Below are 23,479 nucleotides of genomic sequence, written 5' to 3'. Positions count from 1 at the left end.
CTCATCGTGGAGATCCAAATTTGGAGTGAAGTGTGTGTGTGCCTGTTTGTGTGTGTGTGTGTGTGTGTGTGTGTGTGTGTGTGTGTAACAGAGAGAGAGAGAGAGTTGGATAGCATTGGCCAAAACCCTTTGGTCTTGTTGGCTTTCGCTCTCTCTGTCTCATTCTGTAGACAGGAACGGGACGTCCCATGGCACATTTCAGCACTCCAGCCAGTGTGTGTTACACAAGGAGACACACACACACACACACACACACACACACATTTTAAATTAAACAAAGTATTTACATCCACTGAATAAAACATATTCATACCCAGTTCAATGTGTTTTAAAGGAATAGTTCACGCCAAAATGAAAAGTGAGTCATTTGGTGGAAATAAAGTCAGATTTCTTTTTGACACGTACTGCTACACATATTGTGATTCATAATTTTGTTGGGGATGATAATATCTGCATCAGAATTTTTTTTTTTTTTTTTAAGATTATTTTTTTCAGCATTTTCTGCTTTATTTGACAGTCACAGTGGAGATAGACAGGAAAGGCAGGGAGAGAGAGGAGATGACGAGCAGCAAAGGACCTGAGGTCGGATAATCCCGGTTGCTGTGATCGGGGTTAACTAGTGAGCCACCAGTGCACCCCCATCATAATTTTCATTTTCAATTATTTTATTTTATTTAGATTTTATTATTTGCTGGAGTCTGGATGTTTTCTTACATCTGGAGAGTCTGATTTGTCCACCACAGCATCTCTGTACCACCACGATTCTTCATTTATGATGATATTTTGTCAACATTTTAATTTATCAAACCTCCTGCCATTTGGATATGCCTTCAAATTTCAATATTTTGATTAATTGCTCAGCCCTGATATCTAATATCTGCTCACTGCCATGGAGTAAAGTGACCCAGAGTGCAATAATTTGGCTATAAAACACTTGGACTCTACTACTTTCGCTGTTTGGCCCTCATTTTACAAAAGGCTTTAATGTGTGCAGAACTTTTAGTGGTGAGTAGACAAAACCACTGACACAACCCCTGATTGGTCAAGAAGATTATCTTGCACCAATGACATGTCTTCATGCTGACTTTGAATACTGGAGAAAGTTTAGTACCCACTGATGGTTTTAGCCTGTATGTGTGTTTGGAACTGTAAAAAGACGGTTTTGGTTTTGACTGACATGAGGGCAGGTATGACCTGAGCTCACACACACACACGCACGCACACACACACACAGGAGCCATTGGAGAGTTTGACCAACTCACTTGCGTTGCTACTGGTCTCTTCCTGCACCTTTAAGCACTGAGAAGCTGCAGCGTGTTGACAGCACAGACAGGTCGACATGCCTCATGTAATGACAGAATAACCAGTGGAAAACAGATATTCACATTTTGGTCACAGGCGAAAAAACATTAAAACGTCTTGGTTTGGACGGGAATCTGAAGGTGGTGAAACAAGTGTGTATCCCACAAGTGTGTTCTTTTCCCCCACTTGGTCTCTCCCTCTCTTACTTTCTCTCTTTCTCTCTCTCTTTCTTTCTCTCTCCACACATTCCTTCTCCTCTCTGTGGCACAACACACCCACTCATTCTCTCCCACTGTGTGGGCTGTATAATGAAACTAGCTAGCCTAGAGCCTCATGTCTGAAGGTCCTTTTTTTTTTTTTTTTTTAACCTCAGCCTTGAATCCATTATACAATCATTTTAAAGCGTGACAAGCCACAAACTGAAATTACAGCAGTCATACCTTGCATAATGATCAAAGTGAATTCAATCTTTTGAAACATCAGGAAAAATCAGAGAAAACCAGAGGAACTTGCTTACGTTGGCGTCACAATCGACTTTTCGAACGCCGCAGCTTCACTTTTAATTTGGTCGGATCAGATTTGATAGAACAGAGATTCTGTAACACCTCCTCTGCACTCTAGAGCAAGGCCAGACCGGTGCTAAGATGTGTGTGTTTTTGCGTGTGTGTGTGTGTGTGTGTGTGGTTTGCATGCTGGTGTTCATGTCCGCAGTCCAACAGTGTTCTTTCCATGTTACTGTGCAACAATATACCCCCGGTCAAAGCCCTAAGCACTTAGTGGTATGTACACACTCGTATGCATTACACACACGCATGCACTCACACGTATGCACACGCACACACACACACGCACACACCTGGATAAACAGCTTGTTACATAACGGCTGTTGCGGCGTCTTTGGGGCCACAGTGATGATTGACAGTGGCAGGGTCAAAGGCGACGAGGGAGTATATGTGAGATTGGGAGTGCTGCAATAAGCATGTGTGCAATGGAGCAACTGTGCACAGCGCTCCCCTTTCAGCCTCACACACACGCACACACACTCCTGTCTACGGCCAACTGGACAGAATGAAATATGGAAACACGGAGCTGAACGTGAAGGGGAACATGCCGAGTTCATGTGTGCCGTCTTGAGTTTTGCTAATGAGGCTGATTAAAACAGGAAACGAGTCAGAATCTCACTCCTACTTTTGATTCATAGTGTTTCACCGCCTCAACATGTGGCCGTCTCAGGTTATCATTTGTAGACATCTAAATACGCATTAAAAGATGATGCATTAAAGTGGCAATCCGGGACATCTTGGACTTAAGGAATCCGTTGTTGCTGCAAAGTTCGGTGAAAATTCGGCAAGCGGAAAATGGATAAGGTGTCACTTGACCTCTCAGCCCAAGATATCTGAATGAAAATGGGTTTTACGGGCACCCAAGGGTCTTCCCATTGCAGACGTTATTTTATTATTACATAATGTGAATCCCATGCAGTTTGGAGCACAAACCATGCAGAGTTTTGCATGCAGTACAAATGTGTTATTTTCGCCTGTTCTAAAATGGTGTATTTGTGCAGACTGGGGCCTAAACAGTGCTGGAGTTGCATAAATTGGGTTTTGCTGGAAAGCTGAGACTCTTGTGGATTCAATGAGCCACATTTTCTTCATGTGTGATGATGTTAGACTCCATTTCATTGTAGTGAGACCATTTTTAAAAACCTTTTCTTTATTTAAATGGTCAGCAGTTGATTGATGGTGGACAGTCCTGACTTATTTAGCTATTTATTAATTCTTTATTTTCTCAGTGTTCGTTTCTAGCATTGGTTGACAACGTATCATAATTTGAATATTCTTTACTTATGCATTGTTATTTATTGTTATTGTTATTATATATATATTTATGTTATTGTTATTTGTTTAAAAAAAGCACCCTTCTGAGTACCTTTTCATAACATCTCAAGCACATCTGTGTAGAAATGGTCTGTTTTCACTCCAGCTGAAAATTCACCATATCGGCTGCCACAGCACTAATCTGTGAATTTTTCTCTAAAATTGGTATTGATCTCAAAAATACCATATCGGTCAGCACTAATTATTTTTCATTACTTTGGCAATTCTCTACCACACTGTATTGATAATAATTTATACACCCCCTTTTCCTGTGATGTTATAACATGAACCTTTTAGCGCTCTGTGTTGAGTGCCTTGCACTATTTCTGTTTTTATAACTTGAATGGGCATTTTGAATTAAATTGATTCGAGTCACATTTTCACCTGATTTATCTTATTAATGTAATATTTTATTGATTGATTGATTGATTGATTGAGATCTTTATTTTGAACATAAACAGCAGTAAATCAAACAAAAACAAAATAATAATAATCAATATCAAATAAAGGTAAATAAGAAAACAAAGGTCCAAAAATAAAATAAAATAAGATGCTTCTATCATCATTATCATGCTCGAAAAGGAGTAGGAAGAAGTAATTTAATCCTACCCCCTAATCTCTATTTCATTATGCCTATTTCATTATAATCAGTCAGAAAATAATTATAAGTTTGCCCTGGTGTTGTACAGTTGATTGTATTTTAAGCTCTCTTTTACATTTTACATACATTTTTGGTCAGTTTTGGCGAGTGCCACAGTGTACCGTGATACAAATCGTGTTGTGACTAATGTATGCCGTGTTGTGCAGTCCTCGTTAATACACAACCCTCTGCTTTGGCAACATCATTTGTGCAAAGCGCTCCTTGCTGTGGTGTTTTTGCACTTCCCAGAGAGCACCTGTCAGTCAAACGGCAGTGGGCAAGCCTTTCTGGTTTGAGTTTCTGAAGTTGGCGCTCTTTTCTTTGTCCATTCAGTCCAACAGATCGCTTCCTGTGTGCCCTGCAAAAACCTACACGCTACCAGCAACTGTGAAAGCTTTTAGGAACTGGGTGTAGGTCAGATCACTGTTGTGTGTGTGTGTATAAATCACAGTCACAAAACAGATATTTACCCCTGTGAAAATGTCACAGATTATTACCTCAGATCGCTTAAACAGACATTTGAAGACGAGATGTAAGAGTGATGGATGCGGTCAGAAACCATAAAGTGAGCACAGACTGTGTGCGTGTAACATCTGTTAGGCTACCTGGTGGATTCTCCTGTCCAGAGCACTGTCACAGTCATATAGTTTTAGTGTGGGTGGTTCCAGAGGGAATCAAACTCCTCACTGCTGAAGTGTGACACTGTGACCGCTGACATACACCGTCAAGAACACACACAAGTTGTGGAGTGTCTATGGATATTTTCATTTATCCAGGTCATCGTTCTCTTTGGGCAAATTGAATCGTAGGCAACTGGACTTGTATTTGTCCTAGGAAGACGTTTCGCCTAGGGGCTTCATCAGTTCATGCGCATCGGTCTTTCTAGTCCGCACTAGTCTGACAAAGACAACAACGGTCAAGTGAAACCAGTGCCTGCATGAACACACCCACAGGCATTTGGGTGGACACTCCCACAGAGGTGAAATACCTGGACCTTACTCCACTGTCTTTGTCAGACTAGTGCGGACTAGAAAGACCGATGTGCATGAGCTGATGAAGCCCCTTGGATAAGAGGCGAAACGTCTTCCTAAGACAAATACAAGTCCAGTTGCCTACGATTCAATTTGCCCAAAGAGAAGTTGTGGAGTTTATTATAAGTCAGACCTTCAGTCTCCCTCATCCTATTGACGTGTTGTGGCTTTTTTTAAGCTCATAAAGGAGGCGATTTGAAAGCGATGCAGGTGAAATGACTCTGTTTTCCTACCTGCCCTGAGCATTATTTGAATTTCATCCAGCCGAGCCATTTGAATGTATCTAGAAACCTTGACGGACTCAAAGCGCTCAAAGTCTATTGAGCCAACGTTAACGGCGGCTTCACTGAATTCACTGCGAAGAGAAAGATCAAGTCAGATGCACAGGCTGCGGTCAGGTTGAGAGCATTAGATCTTCATGTGCGACAGACTCTCTGGCGTCATTGGGAGAAATTAAATGATCTGACACAGGAGGTATCCTGCTGGCCCGGCCTGCCCATATTCGTTCCGCGTATTTGCAGCAGCGTGACGTTGAACCGCGGCTCATGTTTCGCCGCTGTACCACCATGTACTCGCTTGCCCGCTGGAAGGATAAATGATTTAATCACAACATCCTGAAGTGAGGGTGCACCACATCGCTGCCATTGTGGAAAACCCCTCTGAGTCTCGACTCTGACTTCTGGGATCCTCATGTTTTTATAACAACGTGATACTTTAATGATCTCCGTGGGGAAACTGTCTTCTTTGTTATAGGGAGGGCAGGGTCAGCTCCACAAATTTGGTATCCTGAACCCAAATCCTTTCATTCGAGGCGAATCTGTCAAACCACCAGGCCACCCAGTTTTTCTTTGTTAACGCAAACGTACAGATTGAGGCTCTTGAGGCGCAGATTCACGTGTCCGAGGCGTAATACGTTTTATGGCCCCAGGGCCGAGGAGACCCATTTAAAAAGATGAGAGACAGCCATAACACACCATGGGAATTTTCAGTTATTCTCATTAATCTCTTTCCATTCGTCGTTCTGGCCTCCAGTGATGACCACTAATCATGTTTAATCCTGTTTTTTCTCCCTTTTTTTTTTCCTTCCTCTTCCATCTCCTGCCACTGTCTTATAAATACCGTCTAATAAAGCTGGAGTAGGTCTGCCCACTTGAAAATATTAAAAAAAACAACAACATGATTTAACCCGAATTGACTTGAAAGAGTGACCAGTGGACTCCATGACTCACACCGTGCTGCTGAGAGGAGCTTTGTGTCTCCTGGGAGCCAAAGCGGCCCGAAAATGACAGACTGACACACTCGATTTACGACCGGAGAACTGGGTGGCTTTCACTTTTTATGCAGCCCGCGATTGAGACATCACATAGACTCGGACTCTCCCATTACACACACTCACACACACACACAGACAAATGGCTGGAGAACAGTTTATTGGCTAGACGCGGGCTGTGTCATGGGCGACAGCTTTGTGTTACCTCTTGGGTTTAAGAGTCCCGGGAGAGGAAGGGGGGGCGAAACACACACCGAGACTCTCCCACAGTCATTATTACATCGATTAGACCGCTGGATGGAGAAACGGCACAAGGAAATAAATGAGATCGATAGACAAGCCGCCGGGGGGGAATGGGAGGAAGGAGGGATGGAGAAACAGAGGGGGGGAAACAGGGATATCTGATTAGAGTGGCGAGGAAAGGAAACGCTTCCTGTCGGGCTGCATACAAACCGGGCCCTGTGTAAGTGAACACTGCAAAAAAAATCTCCATCCTAACAAGTCATTTATCTCCATAAAATCTTTCTCCTGTAGAAAGTGAGAAAAAGCCACTTTGATGAGATAATCCCACTTGTTTCCAATGCAGTTTCTCCAATGCAGGGTATAAATATGTTTAAAAAAAAAAAATTAGGAGAAGGCAGATCAGCCCACTAGTGTTAATAAAATGACCTGTGATTCAAGAAAAATTTGGAAGCAAGTTTGTAAGCATTGGAAAAAACTGGGGATATCTCATCCCACTGGTAGATTTTTTTTACAGGATTTTAAAACAGGATATGAGAGTTAACGGCTTGTTAAGATGGAGATTTTTTTTTTTTTTTTTTTTTTGCAGTGGGTGTCTGTGAGAGCGAGACAGAAAGAGAGCCAGTCGGTGCATTTAGATCAGCCCGTGGACTCAGATGCCCTCGTCGAACTTATCCTCATGCCGCCTCCTTGTTTTTGTATGTTTGTGTATGTTTCTGCGTGCCTGTGTTCCAGAGAAGATCATCATTAAGCGAATGTCATCCCCATAATTATAGTATCTTCCTCTGTGCTCCTTTTGTGTGCGTGTCTCTGTCTGGTCCTGTGTGTGTGCGTGTGTTTGCATGCGTGTGTCCATGGCGGTGTACCAGTCTCCCTGGTTGGTTGGCCTGATTGTTTGTGTTGCTGTTTTCGGGCTGGCTGGCTGAACGAGGGGGCTGCTCTGCTCAACTCTGCTCAGCTTTAGGCCGTTATGGCTTGGCCGGCTGGCAGGCACCGTCTGTGCTGAGGGGAACTAAATATAGCACACTGCACCAGGAAGAACAAAAAATGGAGAGAGGGAGGGGCGTAAATATAGAGTACCCCTGTACAATTAGAGAGTCAAGCAGGGCTGGGGAATTTTAGGGAAGGCGACACGGGGCTGAGGGAAGTCTCCCTCGGCCTGGTCACCGCGATGGCTTTGTGCAGTCGAGTGTGTCGGGCTGACGGTGGCCTCGCTGCCTTTTGTGAGTCATCAGATTAGACAGAGAGTAACCCTGTTAAAGGGCATTTGACTAATATAGATGCATAGTGGATACCGGGGATACTAGGAAGTCCCACTGAGAGCCTGTCCTCCTTCACATGGGAGGGCCGGCCAGCAAGAGGCAGAAACTCAGCACACAACCGGTGGACACACAACAATTAATCAATCAATCAATCAATTTAAAACATTGATAAATAAACCCTGGCAAGTGACACTGTGCATCCTGAAATCATGTATATGAATCAAACATACACATCTCAAATGGATTTAGTGATAAATATGTTGAGCAAATATGTGTAACTCATATACTATTGTCCTTATATGGTCATATGTGTGTGCCCATACATATACAACATTGGTGGCTTGGGACCTCAGAAACTGAGGTATTTGTAACATATGTCAGACATATGTGTGAATTTGTGAAAATGTGCCAAATTTGAATATATTTCATATATGGGTAATTCAAACAGACATACATCTTATGCTGTGTATGGAAATCCCCTATATGTACATGTATTACATTTCTGTATGGGATAGTGTAATATGAGTTTAAAAAGCACATTTTACAGCCTGGAACAAGAACAGCAATGAGTGATGATGCCTATTAATGTCCTTTTAAAATCAGCCAAAGACCTGAGCGACTCGAGCCTGAGAGCGCTCCGTCGCTCGTTCCAGCACCGTGGACCAAAATAAAACAAACTCTTCCTGGCACTTTCTGGACCAACACTCGACGTCTTGCAGCCGAGCCATCTGTTTGATCCGAGAATGTGTCTCGCACATGTCACTGAAAAATCGAGAATATTACTCCGGCGGTTTGCCAAGGATAATCTGAGAGATAAAAATGTGCCAGTGTTGCATGCATCATCCTGTGTGCAGCAAGTGGTTTCCAACCGAGCAAACTGTGAAGTGCACAGCGACTGAGAGGTAGATTTATAATGTGTCTGACAGCAACCTAGTCAAGTTTAAAGAAATATCGAATATCGCAATATGCAGTATTTTCTATTTTACCATCCAGCCCCCTCCCAGATCTCATTTTAGTATGTGTACAGTTATGATTATTAAACAAATTGAATTCATGTACATACAACATTTATTTTAGGAGATAATAGAAGAATTGGGAATAAAATAAATTTGTTTTTTTTGTTTTATATATATATATATATATATGTATAGCCTAAACATAGTAGTGAAAGCGCTGCCGATTACAATATGTTATGTTAAAAGTGTAGGTATAATAAGCTAAAACTTAGGCCTACGCTGAGATTTTGTTTTCTTTGTAATTTATTTTAATTTAATGCCTTATTGTTATTTAGTTATTTCTATGTGCATTCATTTTTGGGGGGGAAATTGTTGAAAATTTTGTTGATAATAATGACCAAAATAGATTATTAGTGCTACTAGACTGAGAAATAAACATGTAAATAGTCACCATTATCCAGCTGTGGCAGAAATAGGCAGACAGATGGAGGAAATTAAGTGCATTAAAGTGCATTTCCTCAACCTGCTATTTACCTGCCGCCATAAATACAAATACATAAGTAGGCAGACAGTAGCAGCCTGACTGTGATTGTCATCGGTCTGAGACTTGCAGTGGCTGCTTGATGCAACACGAGTCTCCTGCCCTCTCCGCTCTGTAGCAGATTTATCGCCGGCTCTGTCACTGTCACCCTGCTAACCTTTTGTCAAATGTCCAGCCGGCTCAGTAACGAGGCCACGTGAGGCGCCGAGGTGCCAGCGAGACTCGCGACACCTTACATTATTATTGCACAAGTGCCGCGCTCCCAGTGATGCAAATGCTCAGTTGCGGGATATGATGCGAGGCGGTGAAATTGCCAGAAAGGCCTGACATGTTTTCTGGAGCTCTCTTTTCTCTTGTGCTGCACACATACTCTCTCTTTTTCTCACACACACACACACACACATATGTTTGACTCGGTGCCTGCAGCAATAGGTGTCCTCACTTTCTCCTTCCCCCCTGTTCTCTTTATCGCTCTCCTCCTGTCTGAATCTGTGTGTCTTTTTCCGCTCTGTTTGGCTGTATCATGCATTTCTGTTGTTCATTTTATGGTCACTGTGTTCCCAAGCCGATAAGCAGACATTGATATCCTGCGTTTGATATTATAATTCCCCTGATATACGGGGGGCAGACAGTATATAAATGTCATTATATTTATTTCTCCCTCATATCTGAGTTATTGTTTATTCTGTATCTAACTGGACCATTTCCTCTCCCTCTCTGTTTTTTTTTTTTTTCCCAGAGTGCTGATGTCAATGCCTGTCCTTGTAACTGATGGGAAAAAATCTGGTACCACTCAGAGAGCGCCATAACTCCTCCTCTTCCTCGTGCAAACACCAATCACATAGCGAGAAGAGCTGGACTGGACACGCCCCCGAAGCACTTTGACAAAGACGGATGGAAACTGTTTCTCTTTTTTTTTTTTTTTTTTTTTTTTTTGCTTTCAGCTTGTTGGTTGCGGAAACCAATGGGGATGTGTGCCAAATGAAATCCTTGAAAAGCTATTAGTTGCTCTCATTCCATGAGTGAAAGCCAATCAGAGAAGGGTACGAAAAGCAACCAGAGACTGTTTTTTTTTTTTTTCCCTAGGCCTAGAGAAAACTCAAATCATTAAAAAGAGTACAATGACGGCTGAATATTTAGAGTATGATAAAGAAAATATATAGAATTATATATCTGCTCAAAAAGTGCCTCATTTTCAGATTGTAGCCATTTTACAAAGAACTTCAACTTTAGCCTCGACTAACTGAAGCTTTGGGGTTTGTTTGTTTTTGTTTTTGTTTTTTTTTCATGCTTGTTTTGAAGTAGAAATGACGCAACAGAAGAAATCGATAATGTGGATAGCACTGGTGTGAGATTTTAACAGTATAATGCTGATAATGATGGTACGAGCAAAACTGCTGGCCTTACTGTCTACTGTGAGAAATGATATTAGCGTAGTGGCCGTTAGCTTCCCGCTCTTTGCTTCGTTGTAACTGACGTTGCTTTTACTCCCCCCTTTATCTGCTTTTTTTCCCTCTTTTTTCTATCTCTTCCTGTACCAAACCTGTTTTTTTTTCTCCATAAGGTTAATATAGCTGCACACCGCCAGCATTAAACATGTTTGAAACAAAAGGCACTTGTAGCGGCTAGGGGAGCGCTAGCGGACACCGGCTATGTCAGATTAACATATTAGCATTGTGCCAGGAGGTAAATTCAGCATGCTGCTGACTGCAGCTCAGGGCGAGACCCCTGATACAGAGCCAAGCAATCCCATTAGTGCTATTAGCTCCAGACAGTTGTGTCTCACTTAATCCCCACTGTCTCAGGATGCTAAGTAATGTACAGAACATGCAGCAGAGGGTAGAGACCCTAATAGCCATGCTAATGCTAGCTTTGCAAAAGACTACATTCAGCATCCAGGGGTGGGGGAGTGGTGGTGGGGGCTCAATCCTCTTTTCTGGTCAGTCAGAGCAAAGTATAAAATGAAACTGCTATCTATTAGTTAGTGGTAGACCTCGTTCTCAGTTATTTTATAGGATACAATTTGTACGTTTTTACATTTTTTAAACTTTTAAACGTAACCCACTGGTTGAATTCAAAGCGAATTGGGCCCCACCCGGGCTAGTATTAACTGTCATTGTGGTTACAGGGCAATTTACTGTTTCTGTTTCCTCCCCGTCCCTCCTTTCTGTCTCTCGCTTGGCTCTTACTTTAATATTCTGCGCTATGCATCAGCACTTAAGTGCCTGTCTGTCGTATTTGTCTGTGTCCGTCTGTTCTTTCCACCCCCTCTTAGCAGCTAGCACTATTAGGGCTGTTCCAGCAGAATATACTAAGTCTATTTTTGTGTCTTTTTTTTTTTTTTTTTTTAAATGTCTCTTGCCGCTGTACAGTTCTCATGAAATAATCTGTTTTATGTTTGTTGATGTGACAATAATCTATGAGACGACTTGACCGGTAACCATGACCCTAATTTGGAGGAGGTCTGGACTGTTATGTGATGTGATGGAGGACCCTATCGCAGGGCCGTCAGTGCCAAAACACAACAAAAGAGACTATGTTCTTATCCTCTCCAGTGGCACCTCACGAAGCAACCTTCAGTTCTTAAGTCTGGACGCATTGCATTGTTGTTTTTGTTTTGTTTCGTTGTTTTGTTTTGTTTTTTTAATGTAACCTTGCGTGCTCGTCCAATGTTTTCATTTGCAGAGGGGGAAAAACTGTGACATATCTTGCCTCGCGGTCTGCTTATGTGTCACTTTGAGATAAAGGTTATTGTGAGGACTTGCGTATGCTTTATTTCACCACGAATTTGCATATGACTTTGACCGGTGGATTCTGTTGAGAAGAAACGCATGAACAGAAAGAAAAGGCCATCACACACAAAAAAAGAGGAAAAAACAAAACATCCTGCTTTCTTAATGCCCACACATTTACGCAGTCCCAAAGTGTATTCATGTGTTTGTCTGCCTTTGGTCTTTCATGAACTTTCTCACCCTGGTCACATGACTGTCGGGGCCCGGGGCATAACAATGCAGCTTTATTACTAGCAGATTGGGATCTGTGGTTTGAATTGCCCCTAATGGTGCCTAATGCAGAAGTGGAAAAAAGATTGGACTTCACCCTCCCTGGTTGTTCAAAACCAGGGCTCACTGAGCGATACGACGCAGAAACCGAGACATTCGCAGACTCGCAGGCAAGCACATGATGAGTAGTTGCAATGTTTCCAACATCTATTTGGAAGTGGTCTTTTATTATGACTCAGCAGTTGTCAGCCAAACCGCGAAGGCTGAAGGTACTCTTTGGAAGAAAGCGCACAAAAAAAAAACAGACTTGGATGGTTTTCAGATGCTTTCAAACCTGACAAGTAGACATTTTTTATCCTGCCATCTAAACCCCCTTCCAGCTCTGAGCATCTCGTGAGCTCTGACCTCTGAACGAACCACCCTTTTACATTGTCACACATCCCTGCAGCTTTGGATAGAGTCACACTTCTAAAGCGCTTATGTCAATTTGAGACTGTGTATCATGTGTAAAGGTGCTTTGAGAGAGCTCAGGCGGAGAGGAGGGCCCAGATTTTAAGTGGCTGTATGTTTTAATTCAATGCGATGCTGTTGAGTTTAGAGATGTTCATAAAAATGGGCGAGAAAGTGCTGCTGTCCTACATTGTTTTAATCTCTCCTTTCCTTGTTGTCCCCCTCCCAGTGGGACGGTACTGAGGAATATTGTGATATTTGCCATTGATGCAGACAAATTCACTTTTGTTGCTTGAGGAAAAGAAACAAACAAAAAAAAAAAAACATCCGACGACAAAAAAAAGTCAAACAGCTAAAAAGGAGTTGTGGTTTCTTTTATTTGTCTGACAGAGAACAAAGGTTCCTTTTTAAGTGAAGTAATGGGCACTTGGGGATAGATGTGTAAAAAAAAAAAAAAAAAAAAAAAACTGACAAGAGACAGGAAAAATAGCAGCGGTGGTGATGGGGAAGAGCGGAAGACACTACATTTTACAAGCCGAGGCAAGTGTGAATAACAACAAGGAGAGATACAGGCCGACTCATGCCCTTTCACACCCTTCTCCATCTCTCGCTCACACACACGCACTCATCGAGGCTGCAACCACTGCAGATGTCATAGTAATGTGGAAAAAGAAAACAGCTTGATTGTTATCCGCAAAGCCCTTTTAACTGTGTTAGTCACATTCACCACTCCCATTGATAAGATCAGTTCCACTGGAGGGTGGCGGGTAGCCAGTGGAGTTAATCACTCGTCTTACTGGTAATTTGACGAATTGCTGCTTGCTGGGTGAGCTGTAAGCCACCATCGACCCCCGTGCCTCCCTCCTCTCTTCCCTCTGACACGACTCCCCCTCGCCATGCAGTTCAGTTTAATTAGTTAAGCTTTATTGGCATGATAAATTTGAGCTGCTTCCCGCGTCTCTCTCATTCTGTCGCTCCTGATCGAGTCCATGCTGCTTCTCTCCTGGATGGGATCTTGTATCATCCTCCTCACTGTCTCCTCCGCAGATGGCCAGGTAACTTAATCCCACCTGTGCACCATAGGAATGAATAGGAATGAGCACACACACACACAGAGAAAGAGAGAGAGCTTGCCTGCACCTGCATGAGAGCCATACTCGCTTTCCTTTACTATAAAAAATGAGGTCAACGTGGACAAAAAAAAAGAAGCCTGTCAGCACCTGTAGTGCTGAGTGGAAGAAGCAGAAGCCCCCTGCATCCACACCCACACCTAAAGGGGACTGAAACTCACACTGACACAGACCTGTCCCCGTTTTTTCTCTCTCCCTGCCCCTGACCTCTCTATATATGGCTAAGTCCTGTTCACATGTTCAGCAAAGTGTGTCCCAAGAGGATTTGAAGCCCTACTTCAGATCTCTTTGTCTCAGACTGTTTCAGTACAAAGAAATTTCCCAAGGAGCAGCTCAACAAAAGTCAGAATTCATGAATGAGTAAACTGACCATGAAAACGTGAACCCTCTCACATAACTATAATATTCAGATTCGCCCTGGGGTGAAGGGAGGGATACACTTGCTCTCCACACTGCAACTGTGTTAAACCTCAGTTCCCTGGTTAGAGATAGCAGGTGGCCAAACAGAGTTTGTAAAACCAGATCTGCCCCTGCATGTGGCCAACTTCTTCAACATGACAGTTCTTCGTGGTGGAAGAGCAGAAAAAGGAGGAGTAGAGGTATAGAGATGCACCAGCGCTGCTCTTCGGAGGAGGCGAGAAGCAGCAGCGGAGGCGGGTGAATGAGTTTGGACACAGCTGCCATCTGGTTGTTGTGGCGACAGGCAGCCACAATGCCCGCCTCTGCTGTAGTGACAACATCTCCGGTCAAGACTGGGAAGAGAGGTGGGTGGGTGAGGAGGAGGGGAGGGGGAGTTATTGGCTGGGAGCCAAGGGAAGAGGACACCGAGTTCAAATAAGAAAGATGCGCTGGCCAGACGCCAACAGGTGGGACTGTTGTGTCTGACTGGGCAAGTGCAACATCTCATTGTGAGTGTGTGTGTGTGTGTGTGTGTGAGAGAGAGAGAGAGAGAGAGAAAGAGAGAAGGCTTTGAATTCCAGCTCAAATGCTAAGATGCCCACTGTGCATTGTGTGTTCCTGGCCCAAACGCCACCACAGTCCCCTAAACATACCTACGTGCACACGGTGCCAGAGCCTGACCCAAATGTCTGCAAACACTGTGCAGTAGGACATGCACCCCCACTGCACAAGATATAATGACAGAAAAAAAGATACGGTCACTGTGGAGAGATTTTACAAAAAATGTTTTGGAAACTCACCCCACCTCAAGAACAGAAGAAACAAAAATCACAACAAAGAAAGATCCACTTTAGACCCTGCAAAGCACGCAAGAGGAAGACATTTATGTGACCACTATTCCCATATATAATCATATCATATATATCAATCAATCATATATATCAACTGAAAAAAAATCCCCTAACTTCATCATTGGGCCCAGCCCTGCGGTGCATGTACAGTCCATGTTGCCACATGTTGGCAACAATACAGGAAGTCTTCCTGTCTTTATGACTTCCTCCCCAGCACAGACCACAGGAAGCTGGCTCTATGTAGGACACGGAAATAGCTCTGGCTCCCGAGCCAGATGTGGGAATGTGGATGTATTCCATGCTGTAAATTGCTTCCTTCCCATCATTCACACTTCTTTGAGTATATAGTGGCCATGGCTGCTTGTGAGGAATAATGTGGAGTTTAGATGTTAGTACATATGCACAGTGATTATGATCTGGAATGGGAAAAATCTGTTTATTTGTATACTTTGTCCCTTTAAAAGTAAACATAATAAAGCAGATAAGTAATCTCACAGGTGTTTTTAGCCAAACATAACAACTGTAAGTAAACCTGTGCTGAACCCAGCCATTAAAGCCCTTTGAATTACATGGATTACAGGAGGTACACTGCAAGCAGCTTCTGCTAATCCACCCAACTTTCTCCACTGCCCTATTTTCTTTAATGTATGTAGGGAGGATCTGTTCTGTGCTGGGTTTTCAGTCCTGCCACATAACTGCAAGGGCAAAGTTAATCACGAAAGACTCAATAAAGTTAGTTTACACACACGGTCATGGTCAAACTCAGGGGATCCAATGGTTGATCTGCTGCATGGCATGTGAGGTAATTTGATCCACAAATGCCACAGCCGACGCAACCATTTTCTAATGTATTTCCAGCCCTCTTTCCTCACCACCCCCTCTTTCACATAGTGTACTTAGCCAAACAAAAAGCCTTTCTCTGTCTCTCCCTCCCTCCCCTTTCCTCCCTCATGCTCTCTCTCACCTCCCATTTTGCTACATGAGAGAATGTTTGCCATGATTATGGATTTGTCTTTATTACAGGGTGCATGCAAAATTAGCTCTGTTACTCTGTAGTTGTTTTGGCCGGCCTGAGAGAGGGAGGTTGAAAATGTAAAAAAAAAAAAAAAAAAAGTGCCACATGGAGTGAGTGAGGGAGTGAGAAAACGAGAAGGCGAAGGAGGAGGCGGTTGGTGTGGGGGTGGTGGTGGGGGGGACTGTGAGGCCTCTGTGCTTTATTTTCCTTGAAAGCTCCCTGAAAACCGCAGACACATGGTACAGAATTCCCCCTCACAGTAGGAGAGGGGGAGGGCCAGCTTGCAAGAGTACACCGCACTGTCTGTGATAAACACAGACACACACAGACATGCAGAGGGGATATTATGAGCAAATACGTACAGTACATTTGGGCAGTGTGTGAATCAGACACTCCAAAACACAAGACACCACAGGGAAGACTTTGAAGAAGCCGGTAGGGCAACGCCTTCGCTTTGTTATGTTCTCCATCAGACAGGCATGCCGACACATGGGACCCAAAAAAACGAGCCTCACCTCATATTATCACCGCATTGCCTCTCAGCTCTGAGGGTTACGTCTATGGGAAAGTGGCTGGTTCCACTTTCCACGGGTTTTTGGTGGATGGGAGGGGTAAGGGGGCCATGTTAATCCAATGTACATTGTATTTAACTTTGATTGGCAGATCCCTCCAGCTACCCCCACACACACACCCCTCGCATTGGGGCCCCTCTAGCTGCAGCACGGCAGTCGAGGACAAGTGGAAAACTGGTATTTTGGTTGGGGCGGGTGGGCCGGCTGGGAAAAGGTGAAGGTTCACGTGTTGTGAATGGACCTGTTAGGAGCTGTGATCTGGGCTTAGCATGGACCCAGTGCCCCCGAGAGAGAATGTCTGGTTGGTTACGGTCTATGGTGGAAGTGCTGCTAACCATCCACTTTTATTGTGGGATGCTGGTTTTTTAACAGTAAACTTTGGCAACCCCCTAAACCTGGGATAAAAACAAATAACATCACTAAGAATAATAATGCAGTAACTCATTGCCTGCCTCAGCTTGTTTTGAATACACTGCTGCACCAATGCTATACTTATGCATGACTACAACACACCACCCCATCATGAGAGCTACAACATACTTTAAAACACACTTAGGATAATGAAATGGATGCCTAATGCCATCTAGTGGAATAATTTACATCTCCACTTGCTGTAAATGCACAATGAGGTCACCATAACTGTAGGTATGCTAATTCAATAGCCTCGAGTCAGTTCACTAAATGCTGACGATCTAGATAAGATTTTAGCAAGATATGCTAAACTCATTCTTGATTCAAACTAGCAAATGTATTATTTCCATTACAAACTGTTTTTTTCCTCAGCAGTTGAGATCAAAGGCACAAACCACATAATGACTTGTTTTCCTCAAATACGCTTTGTATGCTTATTAATGGCTTGGCAACATCATAAAAAATAACGTTTCACAAAGGGGATGATCAAGTTTTCCATTTCATAGCGTGTTAACCCTGAGACCGGCATGCCAAAACCTCCTTGTAAGCTTGGAGAGAGGCTGGAAAGTCTGTGTCAGCAGAATAGCCACTGTCTGGCAGCAGAGACTCAAAGAATGGGAAAACCATCACTATATATTTAAAAAAAAAAAAAAAGAAAGAAAGAAAAAGGTTTAAAGTATGTCCTGCCCCTGCTTTTCTCTAATACTCTGCATGACATTATGCAAAAACATTTCCAAGTAAGACGAAAGCTATGCTCAAAACCATGTTTGACCTCCTCAGCTTTCCCACTGAGCATAATGCTTGATTTCATAATTGCTCCCATGAGAACCAATATTAAGCTAAGCTGGAAACACAGAGGAACTAAAGCTATCATTTGGGCTGTTTAGATTTTACTTGAGGTCAGCTTTGGAAGATGCTACTCAGTAAAAATGTGATGATACAATATATGATTTATATTGTATTTGCAAAATAATGCAACATTTTTTTTTTTTATGTCTTTGGAGAAGCAGATGAGTAGCGCTTGCAATGAAAAGTGCCACAAAGTTGAGACAATTTAAAGTATTTTGGAAGCCACATTCACTTTACTTTCTGGGCAAATTGTAAATTTTACACCTCACTCACCCGATGCTCTAAGAGAGATCAAGGCCAACACTGACAAAAAACAAGTCATTCTACACTGACAAAAAAGTGTCAATAGTGAATAATTAATAAAAACTGAATAAAAACTCATCCCTCTGACTTAGATTTGACCAGGAACAAAAACACAATTACACAGTTACCATTTATTGGAGTTCTTCTGCACAAAAACACGCTTTAATGCTGACAAAATTGTCATTTATCTGCATGGGATAGTTTCATTGACTTGAAGGAGGTGTTACCAGTTGCTATCTGTAGATAATTTAATTCCAACAAATCTTCACCCAGACTCTCCGATGCAGCAGATGACACAGCTGGCAAATTGTCAGGCAGATTTAAACCTCCACTTCCCTCTTCGTCCAGGAGTGCATCAGATGAGGTCACTTTATTGTCCGCATCTTCAATTCCAGTCCCTGATATGTTTGTCTTGCCACGACTGAAACCACCATCCACCATCTCACCTTTGGCTTGCGCTTCTGTAGCTCCGTCCTCCTCCCCACTAATGTGTGCTGCATCCTCTGAGGTTTCAGCCTTGGTTTCCGAAACATTCCCAGTTTGAGGTGCATCGACCTCTGTTTTTTCGGTGGTTGTAACTGTAGTGTTGGAAACGGACTGATTATAAGCTGTGGTGTTTCCTGTCTTCTCTCTGATACCACTAAACGACGCACTTCCTAGAATATCAGCATACATAATAGCCTCGATGCTGATGGGATGCTTGGGCGGCCTGAATATGGGTGCATTTCTCATGTCACTGTTGAGAGCGGTGTCATTAGATTTAATATGATTTTGGCCACCGATGATTCTTCCCTGCACACGATTACCTCTCACCATGCTGTAGGTGGACGTTTGTGGTTTGAGAAGTGTAGCCTTCATTGGATTAGGCTTGGCATTGTTGCGTGCTCTTGACTTTGGGGCTGGGCTGGATTTGCCTGGGAGTGGATCATCTTTGGGGTCCATTGCTGATGCAGGAACAGCTGAGGAATGTCTCAGAGTCGGCGAGGCTGTAGTTGTGTTTTGTTCTGCATTATTCCAATGTGTTTTGTTCTGTGTACCTCCAATTTTGCTCCGAGCTGACTGAAATCCCAGAAAAGCGTAGGTTTTGCGGCTCTTTTTGTGTTTGTCATACACATGGCGACTATGCGTGACTGATGCTATGCTTCCTGCTGTCTTTGGAAGTGATTTAAGGTCTTTACTGCTTAGGTCATTTATGCTCTGTGTGGATGTTGCGCTGATGTTATCTGGCTCTGTTTCAGTAAGGGCTGTTTGATTCTCATCAGATCCAAGATGGACATTTGAAAGTCTTGTTTTACTGGAGACCTTTGACCCCTGGACATTCTTTATCTCAGTGCGAGCAGCGGAAAATACATCTGTGGATACACCAGAATTTATGAAAAGTTTGTAAGTTGATGGAATGAAGGGATTAAATTCAGAGGTTGCTTCTTTTGGATCGATTGAGCCCTTGGGCCTGAGATCTGAGTTTGTTCTGGTGATATTCACATTGTGACTGGAGGATCTATCAATTATGGCCTCATTTTCTGTTGGTGCACTGGAGTGTGAAATGGACTGGATTATATCAGGCCTCAATATTGCTTCAATCTTGATGTTTTCACTGTAATCCTTGTGGATACCTGCTTCAACTGGGGCAGAGCTTGGACCATTTCTCACTGAATTCTGTTTATGCATTGACTTGAAAGTGAAAGGCTCATACCGCCTCTGGATTGTACCACTTTTGGGTTGCCAGATCTGTGAGCTGCTAGATCCAAAGCTTTCAGGACCCTGCAGGACTGTGTCAGACTTGTCAGTGCCAGTGACTAAAGTTTTGGCACCCTCTACCTGCTCAGAGGTGGCAGTGCGAAATGGTGGAGCATATAATCCTTTGAGAGCATGTATCCTTTTGTTACTTCTGAATTGCCGCTCATCTGGATTATTACCCACAAAAGGCTGGACATCCTCAGCACCTGACTTGAATGCCTTTGGAGTAAAAACAGACGTGGTTTGATCATCATCCACTGAAATTCCTGGAGTGGGTGAGGTTTTAGATACAACTGGGAGTCCAGGGAAAAAGACATTCGCAGATGTCTTGTATTTATAGTCCCTGGGAGAGGATTTAATGTGAAGAAACACTGAACTTGTAGAGACAGGTTCACTGGTTTTGTTTGCATCGGCATCTCTGGTAACATTAGGCCCAGAATAACCTGTGGGTCGCCTCTTTGTTTCAGATAGAGAAGGTGGAGCAGCAGTGGGTTTCGTTCTGCTCTCACCAAAACCATACTTTGGAAACAAAGAGGGATATACACTTGCACTTTTAAGTCTGTAGTCCATAGTTTTATCAAAGCTGTATCTCTGGGATTTGGTCCTTCCTATAGCGCCTCTGGATGGGAGAACAGATGCCTTTCCATTCTCCCCCACAGCTGTCCACCGAGGATTATATTTAAACCCTCTGAAGCCATAGATACTTTTTGTGGATCGTCCAAGTTTGGATCCACGTGCCCATTCTCCAAGTTGAGCAGTGGTGACCTGGCTCCTTACTGTAAGTTTGTCACTGCCAGGGGCATCAGTATCCTGGGAATTCACAAGTGGAATAGGGGCAAAACTTTTCAAATCCTTGCCTTTGTCTGAAACGGGACCTAGGGAGGTTCGGGAGGGAGTGTGTGCTGCAGTACGTAGGGGGGAACGATATATGCTAAGCTCAGGCTGATATTTGCTGACACCATTTGTCTTTTCTTCAGAGTAGGTCTGACTGCCGTACTGGACTACGTTGACACTATTATAGAGTGGGTTGACATTATTAGAGAAATGCTGTATTTCACTGATCGGATCTTTCCTATTTGACACATGTGATTGTTCAAAAGTAGATGAAAGCTTGCTGTAAGGTTTTGGGGCAGGGGGGCTCTGCTTACTTGGCATTACAGGAAAAGTGTTGAGCCCACTTAATGTTTTTTGTCCATCATCCATGACTTTATTAGCTGTGTCGTGTTTGACAAAAGTGGTTCCAGGGTTCGTGAAGAGATAGGACTGGACGTTTCTCTGGGTTGATTTCTCATTGCTACTTACTGAGCGTAAACCCTGGGAGTAATTTGTGATTGATGGTGGCAGTTTCTCTGGGCTAAGGTTGCGTTTAGTACCAGAGATTAGGCCATTGCTGATGGATGGTGCGTAAGGACCAGTTTGGCTTGTGAATACTGGAAATTTGCCCAGCTGAGCCCTGCTAGATGCACTCCACGTTCTGGGCAGAGCAAGTTCATTGGCCTCTTTATAGCCACCATAATGCCCTCCTGAGCTTGGCAGTGAGCTACTCCAATATCTGCCACTCTGTGATGAAAAGGGAGAAGGATTAAAGGATTGGAAAACTGTTTTACCTTCAGAATGATGATCACTTCTGCTTTCAGTCACCTTTGAAAAGTCCCTTCCAGGAAATTTCCCTTGGCCATAGGACTCTTGAGCATCACTGGGGTTCTTGGCTACAGAAAGACTGGACCTCTGGTGAAAAGGATTGCCAGCAGTAAAATCTTCTGACTGCGATGTTTTTCGGATAATCGGTGGGAACGTACTAAAAATTCTTCCAGATCTGGCTACTATGTCGACAGAACCAGGCCTATCGGAAACGGTGTGCTTGCCAAAGGCGACAGCGTTTTGAAAGTTCACAAATTGACTCTTCTGGTTGCTTGGTGCCTGTGTGTGAGAGAGATGATGATGGTTTGGAGTGGCTCGCTGTCTCTCAAAGGAACCAGTGTAAACAGTACTGGCTGGCTTCACTCTTTTCATGTAGTAGCCTCTCTTCATTCTGGTGATTCCCAGCTGAGGCTCAATGTGTTTGTCATCTAGGATTTTCCCAGAACTGAGGCTTCCTTGTGTAGACTGTACAGGCCGTGATTGATAGCCAGTCACCAAGAAATCCTCTTTATCAGGAGGGTTTTTCATAGTCTCAGCATTAGTGTTTGTTCCGGCTTTGAGTTCACTCTCAGTTTGGATTGAAAGGCTAGAGAGAGGAGGATGACGGCTATATGGATTGTATAAAGGTCTTAAGATAGTGTGCTTCACTCCGTTTTCCTCCTGGGTTGCTTTGGTACTGGCTAAAAGAAGAAAACAAAGGGGAAACAAGAAAATGAGTGTTAAAATCATTCTAATGGTGTAACTAATCTTACCAGCTGATTAACAAGTTAGTGTAAAAGGAAGAAAAAGTCCAGGATAAATACCGAGACAATTTTTACACCCTTCTGAAGTCCAGGCTTAATTCTTTACAGCTGCATTGCTCAGTGTAACAAGTCATACATTTATGGATGAACCTAAATTTGATTTTTTTTATATCCTTAGTGGTTAAATATAACTTGAAATGGCAACAAATCCATACCACAAAATCAAACACAGTTCCAAGTAAGGATACATGGCTTGTTGTTGCATATAGTAGGTAGGTTAAAATTTTTTAAATTTGTATAGCACTTTTCAAAACGTGGGTTATAAAGTGATTTATGCATATAATTCTTAAATAAATAAATAAATAACCAAAAAATGAAATTAAAATTTAAAAATAAAATCAAAATGCAGCGATATGGATACCAAAACATGCACTTTTTTTTTTTTTTTTTTTTTTTTTAAAGTAAGCATCACGTTATTTGCAGACGGGACCACTGTGTCATATTTGCCCTTACCTCTTGCAGCGTCTGAAAACGTGACAAGTAACGCTACAGCTGCACAGACCAGCACACAGACGAACAGGAATCTGCAGAGAAAACGCTCTCAGGTCTGAGGTGCGACTCTCTGAAACACCAGAAAGTTTGCAAATCCATATAATAACCGTCACACATGAGCGCATATTTACCTTGCGCAGAGGGTACAGCTGCTTGGCATGATTGACAGTGGCCACTCCTGGTTTTGTATTTGACTGTCAGATGAGGATTGGAATAAGAAGATGGTTTATTGTCAGTCCATGCGGCCTTACTCTCCAAACAAACCTGATGCTTTGCTGCAGCTGGTACGTCTGATTGGGGGCAATGTTGTTCACCTGGCACCTACTACCTGCTGATCCACTTCCGGTCTGTATAGCCTGGCTCATGTAGAATATGTTTTTTAATATCCTCTAAATTTATTTATGGACCTTTAATATTACCTTGAAGCTTATATAGCCTGCTTCACTTTGTAAAGTCTGCTTTGTTGTCATTATTTTATTTTATGGTAGTCTGCTAAGGTGTCTGCTAATATGGATACAGTAGAATTATATTGTAGGCTATAAAGCACATCTGATTATCATGATAAATAATTATTCATAATATTGTTGTGTTGCATGTGCCTTGTTCTAGCTTAAAAGTCAAATGACAACAGAGGTATTTATTCACTGTTTTTTATTTATTTATTTATTTTTTACACAAATAGACCATTATATCTCATACAATTTT

The 23,479-nt window shown here is 42.9% G+C and overlaps 2 protein-coding genes across 5 annotated transcripts in view; one reads left to right on the top strand and one right to left on the bottom strand.

The window, feature by feature from the left end:
* LOC115376847 (insulin receptor substrate 1-B) overlaps positions 1-12,459 on the top strand; it is a 48,127-nt gene extending 35,668 nt beyond the window's left edge. Inside the window, exon 4 of the mRNA XM_030076646.1 lies at positions 9,859-12,459. Coding sequence (XP_029932506.1) covers positions 9,859-9,866 — 8 coding nt within the window. The 3' untranslated portion in view covers positions 9,867-12,459. The remainder of the gene's footprint in view (positions 1-9,858) is intronic.
* A 571-nt stretch (positions 12,460-13,030) lies between these two features.
* Positions 13,031-23,089, bottom strand: LOC115376845 (uncharacterized). Of its 4 annotated transcripts, none has more exons than XM_030076645.1 (4): positions 22,906-23,089; positions 22,736-22,806; positions 21,446-22,159; positions 13,031-13,641 (listed from the first exon to the last, which is right to left on the bottom strand). In XM_030076645.1, exons 1-4 carry the CDS (start codon positions 22,932-22,934, stop codon positions 13,601-13,603), a joined length of 855 nt encoding a protein of 284 aa, XP_029932505.1. In that variant the 5' UTR covers positions 22,935-23,089; the 3' UTR covers positions 13,031-13,600. The 4 variants fall into 4 exon arrangements, with proteins under 4 accessions (XP_029932505.1, XP_029932503.1, XP_029932502.1 ...); XM_030076643.1 differs by lacking the exon at positions 13,031-13,641 and adding an exon at positions 18,218-21,398 and having other exon boundaries at positions 21,480-22,159; positions 22,906-23,064; XM_030076642.1 differs by lacking the exon at positions 13,031-13,641 and having other exon boundaries at positions 18,218-22,159; positions 22,906-23,064.
* Positions 23,090-23,479: the final 390 nt, after the last annotated feature.

This window comes from Myripristis murdjan, chromosome 18 (assembly GCF_902150065.1).
Source record: "Myripristis murdjan chromosome 18, fMyrMur1.1, whole genome shotgun sequence".
NCBI lineage: Eukaryota > Metazoa > Chordata > Actinopteri > Holocentriformes > Holocentridae > Myripristis > Myripristis murdjan.
The sequence above is the reverse complement of the archived record's forward strand: the minus strand, read 5'-3'. Positions and strand labels throughout refer to the sequence as shown.